Below are 10,513 nucleotides of genomic sequence, written 5' to 3'. Positions count from 1 at the left end.
AATAAAGGGTTTAATTTGGAGTCGGGGTGTTACATCATAGATCCCGTGTTGATGTAAAGTTCACTAATCGAAACGATGAGATGCATCCACATTGGTTTACTGTGTGTGCAAGAGAATGTGGTGGACATGCCAACCGTGGCTTCAGTTGTATCCATTCTTACATTGTTATCTGACAGTTTCTGCTCGGTCTTGTGGAAGTGCTTGATATCTTTGCGCTACTGCAGCTCGAGTTAAATATTTTTTGTGCATAGAAGTAAGGGTTAATTATAGTTTAATATCCAATAGTTACACCATGAAGGCATGTTAGTCCATATCTTTTCAATTTTAACAATCACATACCGCGGTCTTTTAAATTTGTTACAATGTGATTCCGTTGTTAGGGTTTCTGTCAGATTTATTTGTTAGTTGCTTACGTGGCGCCATAGGTCCCACATTTTTCAAATTTTTTTAATTTTAAATTAATTAAAATATGAATAAAATATTAAAAACCAAAAAAATTAAAAAAATCTCAAAAAAACCAAGAACCCAGCTCTCTCTCTACCCCATGACACCACCACCTGCAAACTATACCACACCCCAGCCTGCAACCACATCCCCACGAACCCAGAAACCTAGACCCGATTTCTTCCCCCCAGCTTGCACTGAATTCCAAATCTTGCTGATCAGAACCGCTTCCACTCTGCAACAGCTTGTTCAATCCAAGAGAAGGGTCGTCAATATCACTCATAATCAACCTCAGAATCGACTGCCCACATAGCAATTCTCCTTGTTGCCGTTTTGATTCCACTTTTGCTGCTACTGCTGCTGATTGTGGTGGTGGTGGAGATGTTGATTTTGCGGTGGCTGTGAATTTGAAATTGAAGAAGAGAAATCTAACACCCCCTTCCCTTGAAACTGCTCAAAGGGTAGGGGCATGGCCTTCATCTAACAAAATAAACACCGACCAAAATACACACAAACCCAAGAACCCAGCCAGCAACCTCCAGTTTTTTCAGACCAACAAAAACCCACCTCCCAAAAGACTCTCAGAGAACAAAATACAAATGGGTTCTTCCCAAATTTACAAAAACCCAAGAGCTCAATACTTAAATTTACAGAAGCAAAAGCTATAATTTTTTAGGCCTAATTCAAATTTTGACTCAAACAAAGGCTACCAAAGTGCATGCATAGCTGAAATGAAATCTCAGAACACACAGACACCTAGCTCTTAGGCAGAGCCGGCCCTGGCCCAGGGCCCAAAACTGTGGGGGGGGCACAAAAATATGGTATTTTTAGCCTATATATATATTTACATTTTTTTATAAAAAAAAACCCAAAACCGTTAGTGTCCTAGAATGAAATAGATGTAATCATTAATCATGGCAGCACCAAACCTTTTTGAGATTTTTTAGGAAACTAAATATAAATTATATAATATAATATTTCAAAGAACAAAAATTAATGAAACTAAACATATGGAAACAAAGAGTTCTCAAAAAAAAAAAAAAAAAAAAAAAAAAAAGGACCCGGTAGTGGTAGCAACACACATTGGAAAGCTTTAGCAATTTGAAGGTCTTTTCTTTGTGTCATTCTTTTTTATGAATAGGTGTATAATAAGAATTTTGTAAGAGACATCTTTGTTAACTTAATTTTCCTTTTATTTGATTTAGCAAAAAACTCAACAGAGATTCTTGTTCTTCACGATTGGAAATTTGAAGTTTCGAGTGGAAGAAAAAAAAATGCTCAAAATCCAAATTTTATTATTATTTGTTGATTAGTTTTATTGTTATTAGGGGTGGGCACTCAAACCGGCGAACCGGAAATCCAAACCGAACCGCACCGAATCAAACCAAAAAAAAACCGAGTTGATCAAAAAGTCAAAAACCGGTCAAAAACCGAACCGGACCGGTTTGGACCGGTTCCGGATCCGGTTCCATGTCTTCAAAAACCGAACCGGGCCGAACCGAACCGGTGAAACTAAAAAAATATATATTTTCAATATATATTTTATATTTAATGCTATATTTTTAATTTTACTAAAAAAAACATAATATTTATCCAAGTTCAATGTCAAAATATCTCTCTTTTCTCACTTTAATATTTATTTTTTATATGAAATTGAATAATTTGTTAATTTTCAAGTAAAAAAATAATATTTCAGTTGAGAATTGTATTAAAAAGTAATTTAAAAAAATAATTTTTATAATCCAGTTCAAAACCGAACTGGAACCGGAACTGGATCGAAACCGGTTCAAACCGAACCGGACAGTTTTTGAATTTTTTTTTATTAAAACCGAACCGAACCAAACCGGATGAATAGTATTGGATCGGTTCTAATTTGAGGCAAAAACCGGTCCAAACCGAACCGTGCCCACCCCTAATTGTTATTGTTCGTGTTTTTATAAAAATTAAAAATTGTTACCTAATAAAATTAATTTGTTGATAAAAAAAAAATTTGTAATTTTTGTTTTTAATTTATCTAAAAGGGCACTATCTAAAAATTTGCCTTGGGCCTTAGAAAACCCAGAACCGGCTCTGCTTTTAGCTGCTGCTGCTGTTGTTGCTCTGGTAGCTTTATGCCTGTTTTTGTTGCAACAAAACAAGCTCTTGTGTTTGATGTAAAACCTCAAGGCTCAAGACCCATTTTTGGAACCATCTTCTTCTTCATTTCTTGTGTGTGGTTTGGGCCTTTTGGTGGGTTTTCTTCTTTCTCCTCTGCCGGTGCCTTGAGAAGAAATCCATGTTTCGGGGGAAGAAATCGGGTCTGGGTTTTTGGGTTCATGGGGATGTGGTTGCAGGCTAGGGTGTGGTATAGTTTGCAGGGGTGGTGTCATGGGGTAGAGAGCAGAGAGAAGAAAGAGAGCTGGGTTCTGGGTTCGTTGGAGAGAGAGAGATAGAGAGAGAGAGAGAGAGAATATTTGAGAATATTTTATTTTTTTGGGTTTTTAATATTTTATTCATATTTTAATTATTTTAAAATTAAAAAATTTGAAAAATGTGGGACCAACAGTGCCACGTAGGCAACTAACAGCGATGTTTGACAAAAACCCTAAGGACGGAACCACATTGTAACAAATTTAAAAGATCGGGATATGTGATTGTTAAAATAGAAAAGATAGTGACTAACTATAGGGTACTAATTTCTCAACAAAAAAAAATCATAGGGTACTGTTTATTTGCGAGGCCAAATTAAACCAATTTGTTTGGGTATCAATTTATCAAATGCCAAACTAATCCGGACTGGAAACAAGTTTTCAACAAAACCCAAATCCAATCAAGCCACACACAAACCAATAAATTTAGGATTAATTTGGGTTAGGCTAATGGGTTTAGGCCCATATTGCATCACATTTTCATCGATGGACTGACGTGTCTCTGTCTGACGAATATACCTTGCAATTGCCTTGTGCTTTCTGGTTGGCCTGCATCATAGTCTTCGTGTGCAATGATAAAGAGTGAAGAAAACGTGTGATCTGGCTAATGTCAGAAGAAAAGTCAGGAAACCATCTAGACCTTGCATATTTTCAAGTCAAGAAACCATCTTGTTATTCCTTTAAGACAAAGTAGTTGTTACTTGATGTGAGTTGAGCAAGAAAAATGGGTTCCTCAAGATCAGTGCTTTTCTTCATTAATCTTGCTATTATTATCTTAAACCTTGTTGCTCCCACCATATCCCAAGATGATGGAATATGCACATTTACAGCTGATTACTGCTGGAAATGCTTTGATACTGGCACCTACACAGCAGGTGACAAGTACCAAGAGAACCTCAACAGCCTCCTCTCTTCCTTCTCCTCCAGCACCCAAAACAATTCCGGGTTTTACAGTTCATCCAGGGGACAAGACTCCAACAAGATCAATGCAATTGCATTATGCAGAGGAGATCTCTCACAGGACTCTTGTCAGGCTTGTCTCAACAAGTCTACTGATATTCTCTTGCAAAATTGTTCAACTCAAAAGGAAGCAATCATATGGGCACAGCCTTGTATGGTGAGATACTCATACAACTTGATATTTGGTATTGAACAAACGGACCCTCTTAAGCATGTGCCTAGCCCACACTTCGCTAAAAACCCTCAACAGTTTGAGCTGGTGCTTACCCCCTTGTTGGATATTTTAAGTGACACAGCTGCGTCAGGGAATTCTCTTAAAAAATTTGCAGCAGGGCATGCAACTGTCCCTGGAGGTGAAACAATATACGCACTTGCTCAGTGCACTCCAGACATAGACAAGCAAAATTGCAGCAGTTGCCTTAAACAGTCCGTCACAGAAATTCAAACCTGTTGCGATGGAAAGCAAGGAGGAAGAGTTCTTAAACCCAGCTGCAATTTAAGGTATGAGGTTCATCTTTTCTTTAGGTCTATAGCCGATAAGTTAGTAGATATTCCAGCTCCAGTTCCGGCAGCACCAGCACTCAAAGAAGGTACGTATGGTTGCCCTGCATATCTTAAATTCGATCGATGTCTTACAATTGGGTGGTATGGTTTTGGTTGTTAATAAAGGAATCCATGTGATTTTCAGAAAAGAAGAAGAGTAACATAAAAAAAATTGTCATCACCATCGTTGTGGTTTTGGTTGCTTTTGTCACTATTCTCAGCAGCATATGCATTTTCTTAAGACTAACGAAACGAAGGGTAAAACTTGACGAAGGTAATTTCAACTCTGTTTAATTGTAATAAGGTAATACTATTATATTGTAAACTAGTGGCTATGAGAAGAAAGCCAAGTCGATGGACTTGGACAATGGCGGCAGCCTATACTTATAAATAGGTGTCAAGCCCTCTTGTAAATGAGTTGTGCATTTACGCTCATCACCGTTTAAGACATGATTCAAATATTGCAAAATTAGTTAAATGCACTACTTCTAAATATAGAGGTTAACAATCTAAGTTGTTCCTTTTCAGATGAGAATTCGGAAGACGTGAGTCTGGTGGAATCGTTGCAATATGATTTTGAAACTATAAGAACTGCAACAGATGACTTCTCTGATGCAAATAAGCTTGGAGGAGGTGGATTTGGAGCCGTTTACAAGGTAACAAAACAATCACTTACACAAGAAGAAAAAAAAAATATTAATCTAAGCATATTTTCCTTATTTTTTCTGTTTTAAACATTCAGGGTAGACTATTAAATGGGCAACCTATAGCCGTGAAAAGGCTCTCCAAAAATTCTGAACAAGGTGATAGTGAATTTAAGAACGAGGTCGTGTTACTTGCTCAGCTTCAACACCGGAATTTAGTAAGGCTCCTAGGATTTTGCTTGAAAACAGACGAAAGGCTTCTCATTTACGAATACGTGCCTAACACAAGTCTTGATCACTTCATTTTTGGTATATTTTCTCTGCCTCAATTTTCATATAATTTATAGTAATTTCTTAAAGATTAAAAAAGTTCATATTTCATTTAATGAAATTGTATTTAGACCCAAACAATCACGAGCATTTGGATTGGGAAACACGTTACAAGATCATAGAAGGCATTGCTCGAGGGATTCTTTACCTCCATGAAGATTCTCGGGTTCGAATTATTCATCGCGATCTCAAAGCCAGCAATATTTTGTTAGATGAAGATATGACCCCTAAAATTGCTGATTTTGGAATGGCGAGATTGTTTGCTATTGATCAAACTCAAGGAGTTACAAAGACAGTTAGGGGAACCTAGTGAGTACTGTGATAATATGGCTAACTTACACTTTCAAATTGTGCTTTCCTTACAACAGAAAGCTTCATTGAAAAACAAAAAAACACTTGCATGTCTAATAGATGGAATATAATCCATGCAGTGGATATATGGCTCCTGAGTACGTAATTCATGGTCGCTTTTCTGTCAAAACGGATGTCTTCAGTTTCGGGGTGTTAGTTCTTGAAATTGTAAGCGGTAAAAAGATTGGTAGTTTCCGATATGGCGAGAATGAAGAGGACCTGTTAACTTATGTGAGTATGAATACATTAAAGTCATTATATTTTCTCTGTTTTGCCTTGGTAAAATTTCTTTTTGAATATATTGATGTACTTTTATAGGCCTGGAGAAATTGGAGGGAGGATACAATTCCAAACATCATAGATCCTGTGTTGACGACAAGTTCACAAATCGAAACGATGAGATGCATCCACATTGGTTTACTGTGTGTGCAACAGAATGTGGTGGACAGGCCAACAGTGGCTTCAGTTGTATCCATGCTTAACAGCCAGTCTATCGCACTTCCAGTACCCTCAAAACCTGCATTCTATATGCATCACAACACTGGATCAGACATATCTGCAATGACTGAGTCAGACCAATCCAAAAGCCTCTCTGTCTATGTCACAGGAAATGACCCTTCAAATATAACTGAAGCATATCCTCACTAATGGTCGAGTACCAACCATTCTGTAACAAATTTAGACTTTAAATTTTGGTTTATTTACTATGTCAGCACTAAAGTTTAGTTGGTGTCTTCTTGCTTCAGGGAACCTTTGAATTTCCGCTGTCTAATCAGCAGTCTAAAACGTACAGCCACTTCTTTGACAAGAAGTGTCACTTGTCACTTGTCTTTATATTGGAAATGATGAAATATTGTCAAATGGTGAAACACCAATTGGTGCTTAAGGCGAAGAGTATGCATTCATGGTTGAGGCTTCTCAATGGCCTTTTTATAGATGTCTTCCAGGACAGTTGATGCCTTTCCTTTTAATAGGTTTAGTAGAAAAGTTGTAATTGCTTACATTTTACAATGGTTTGAAACTATTCTCCTTGAACTCTCGCCTTACGATTCCTTCTTTTCGGGATATAGATTCTACTGTCTATATCTCATTATATCTGCTCTTTTTGGTATAATTCCAGCGTAAAGGATCTGATCTGTGGTTTGGTAGGCCTCTCAATCTCTGATCCTGTCTAGCCAAATTTCAAAAAAAAATTTGTAATTGACAGTTATTGGAGTGCTCCATCATCTAGAGCATATATAAGTGCCCCTTCTCATCTCTATCTGGTTTTTAAACTTTCTTTTTTTTTTCTTTTCAAATTCAGATTCAATTTGTGAGATAAATATTTCTCTTTGCTTGCGGCTGTCTTTCATTTGGAGTCCATCATATCTAGTTTTCGTATGTATTCAACAAAATTCATGACACAGTATTTTTCTTTCTGACTTCATTCCCTGTTTGCCCCTCAATTTTTTTTCTAATTTCTGAGCCCTTCCATCAGGATAGTTGATCCAATCCACTGCGCTTTAATTGGTCTTTAAGTGGTATGGATGGACAGTATCAGTAAAGAATTTTGTTTTTTAGTTTCAAGTTCTGTACCTGATGCGGCTACATCCAAAAATTGATGGTTTGTAAGTGTGATTTGCTTCTGGTCAGTAGGATGTCTTTCCTTTAGCAAACCTGCAAACCTACAAATTTGAGACCCTTTTTTAATTTTAGGTTATGGATGTGGTTCCCTTATTGTTTTCTAACCCTTACCTGCCACTTTTTGCTGTTTAGCTCAGCAGAAGCATCGCCTTGCACGTTCAAAGCAGCCAACACAACAGCTACAGGGAAATCAAGTTCTCCCAAGATTTTCAACTGTGGGTTCTCACATCTTGTCTTTGAAGCAAGTCTTTGACATCAATGACCATTTTTTCTGTTACTGATCTTTTTCATTCGTTGAGAAATGTCTGCTCCGGTTGGTAATCAAGGAGTTTATACTAGAAAGATGGCCCGAGCTCAGACCAACCCACTGAAGAAACGAACAAAATCATTTGCTTTCAGGAGGTTTAACTGTGGTCTGAGCTCGTCTTCACCTGGTCCAACCACTGCCTCAACTACACCTACTCCCGCAATAACAATTGCCCATCTGGAGCCTGCCCCGGAACCTTTTAAGGTTGAATCACCAGCTCAGGAAGCAGAGGAAGCACCTACAAAGGGAAAAGATCCTGAGTGCCAAAAGGGCTCCCCTCTGTACTCAAAGCATATCAAAACTGAGGACCATAAGTGCCAAAAGAGCTCCCCTTCACACACAAAGCCTACTAAAACTGAGGGGACCTCCGATTATATGAGGGTCTCCCAGGAAAAGGGTGATGAGCCTAAGTATCTAGTCCCCCTCTTCGGATCCTGTAAGAGATCCATCTCTCCAGAGGATGCTGAAGAAGTAAACCAACTAAAACTAAATCAGCTCTGGCAAAAATCTGTCTCCTTAACCTTTAATGTAAGCAGCTACAACAGACTCCTTCGCCCGCATACAATCTTCCTTCACTAATGTGTTTCTTTTCAGGCGGTTTACTGTCAGCACTTGGCAAAAAATCGTTTGGACGAAGTGTTTGATGAGATGAATAGGCTCATTACTGTGTGAAATACTCTCCGAGAACGTGTTGGTCAGTTGGAAAAGCTTTTTGAATTTGAGACAATTCAGGGTCGTGAAGAAAAGGCTCGAACGGAATTGGAGAAAATAAAGGCTGAGCAGGAGAAAAAACGAGCGGTCGAGGAGAGGGTTCAAGCAGACTCCCTTCTGGCTCAAGTTGAGGAGTCGAGGAAAGCACTTTCAGAAGAACTTCAAGTAACCAAGGCCGCCCTAGAGGAGGAGAAATCCACCGTCTCTAAGTTTACTGCTGTGGTAACATCTAAGGAGGCTGCTGCTACTATAGAGGCCTTCAAGCAGTCTAAAGATTTCCGCAACTTGATGTTCGAACAGTTTGCCAGTGGGTATGATGATTGCAGGGCAGTGATACAGGAACACCATCCTGGTCTGGACCTGAGTTGGATGGACATGAAAGAAGAAAAAGATTGAGCAGCTTCCTTCTTGAGTGGTTTTTTTCTACAGTAGTGCCCACTTTGCCTTAGCTTGGAAATGTAGTTCAGAAGCTTTCACTTGCTCAAAATTTTGTAATGAGTGTTTTTGTAACATTTTGTTGTCTGCTCGAACTTCTTGTAATCAAAACCTTTTATAATCTGCTTTTGTCAATGAAGTATATCTTCTCAAACATTCTGGTATGAGTTCTTTAATTTGAATATTCGGTTTGCGTGTTCCCACTGCTCCCCAAGCTATACTCAAGCGTTGAGGTTGAGCTCTAATTTATCCTTTCTGCATGCAAAGCTTAGGCGGATTGGATTTTTCTTGTTGAGGAGGTTAAAAGCAGCTAACATGATTGAATTATTTATATGCTACTTGAAAATGAAGTCACCACTAGCTCTCTTGCCATCTTCAAACACAACTTTCAGTCGAAATAGGATTCAGATCTTCGGGGAGATGATGTCTCTAGATTCATGCAGCATGCTCATGATCTTGATGATGGGTAGAGCTTGAAACATACATAGATGGGGTATAACCATCAATTTGTTGGCTATATGTCTCATGACCATGTTCACTTTCAGGGGTAGCACATGAGTAACAAATTGAATCATCACTAGAGCTATCATACTTAAAATGGTCCATCTTGATGAGGGCTAGTGTTAACAAATTTCTTGCTTATTTTAGTAAAAAGTTGGTTCCACTTATTCACGAAGATAAATTTACCTTACTAAAAAGTTGAGGCATGTTGGAGTCCATTTGGCTTTTATATTAACAAAAGAACTTTTGATCAATTATTTTGGATCGAAATTGGTTTGCCTCAAGCATTTAACTACACTTTGATCCATCCCCGTTCTCGTTTCCCTTTATTTTGATTCTTTTATATTGTCGTTCCTTTCCATTTCGGTCTATATAATAGCTTACACCAACTGTGACTGGCTACTGGCTGTTGCCGGTTCCTTGGACGGCCTTCATGCCAGCAGAAAAACTCTCGCCTTCCAGGCTTTTTTCCTCTTTCTATAATGAAATAATAGGAAACACATCATTAGTCTCATTTTCTGAGAAGATGTTGGATTTCATTAGATAATCAGAACATTACAGAGATAAAGTATGTATTGAGTGGTCTCGTTAATCCAATGGAACAAAACCCCAGAATAAGAAAGAGTACCACACACGCTGAGACTACAAGAGAGTCAAACATCAGTATAATCAGGAGAGTCCTCAATTAGACAATCATGTAGCCAAAGAGGTGGGTGAGAAAACTAAAAAGTTAAGTCCTCTTGACCAAGACTGAAGCGCACAAGACGATCCGCCACTTCGTTAGCTATACAGGGAACAAAGCGGGTCAAGTAGGAGGGGAGCAAGTCAAAACTATTAGTTCTGGGGGCAAGATAGGAGAACCAAACAAAGCTGCATTTTGGGCATTCCATAAGAACCAAAGAGTAATGGTAAACAAAGAGTGTTGTGACCTAGGGAGGGTATCCCATACAGCCAACAACCAGATTGCAGCATCATGATAGGATAAAGTAGCAAGAAGTGGAGCCCAACTAGTAAGCGCGAAACAGAAGAACTTACCGTGCAGTCGTGAAGAGCATGAATCGCAGTTTCAATCTGACCCATACAACGAAAGCAAGCAGTTTCAATCCAACCCAGTGGGCTAGACACCAGAGGAAATGTTGCATTTTTTGTGGAACTTTAAGCTTCCACAGATGCTTCCATCATTTAGTCTCATTAAGAAACAAAAGAAAATAGAAACATTATTTAGTCACGAGTTTTTCCTGTTACTAGTGTAAATT

The 10,513-nt window shown here is 38.4% G+C and overlaps 2 protein-coding genes across 2 annotated transcripts; both read left to right on the top strand.

Moving 5' to 3' along the window:
- On the top strand, window positions 3,417-6,719 carry LOC18793731 (putative receptor-like protein kinase At4g00960). The gene is made up of 7 exons (XM_007221539.2): window positions 3,417-4,402; window positions 4,501-4,629; window positions 4,884-5,011; window positions 5,098-5,308; window positions 5,401-5,638; window positions 5,761-5,911; window positions 5,999-6,719. Exons 1-7 carry the CDS (start codon window positions 3,577-3,579, stop codon window positions 6,326-6,328), a joined length of 2,013 nt encoding a protein of 670 aa, XP_007221601.2. The 5' UTR covers window positions 3,417-3,576; the 3' UTR covers window positions 6,329-6,719.
- Window positions 7,583-8,912, top strand: LOC18788715. The gene is made up of 2 exons (XM_020562513.1): window positions 7,583-8,138; window positions 8,205-8,912. The coding sequence occupies exons 1-2, from the start codon at window positions 7,605-7,607 to the stop codon at window positions 8,280-8,282; spliced, it is 612 nt and encodes a 203-aa protein (XP_020418102.1). The 5' UTR covers window positions 7,583-7,604; the 3' UTR covers window positions 8,283-8,912.

Source organism: Prunus persica, chromosome G1, assembly GCF_000346465.2.
Source record: "Prunus persica cultivar Lovell chromosome G1, Prunus_persica_NCBIv2, whole genome shotgun sequence".
In the NCBI taxonomy this organism is placed as follows: domain Eukaryota; kingdom Viridiplantae; phylum Streptophyta; class Magnoliopsida; order Rosales; family Rosaceae; genus Prunus; species Prunus persica.
The sequence above is the reverse complement of the archived record's forward strand: the minus strand, read 5'-3'. Positions and strand labels throughout refer to the sequence as shown.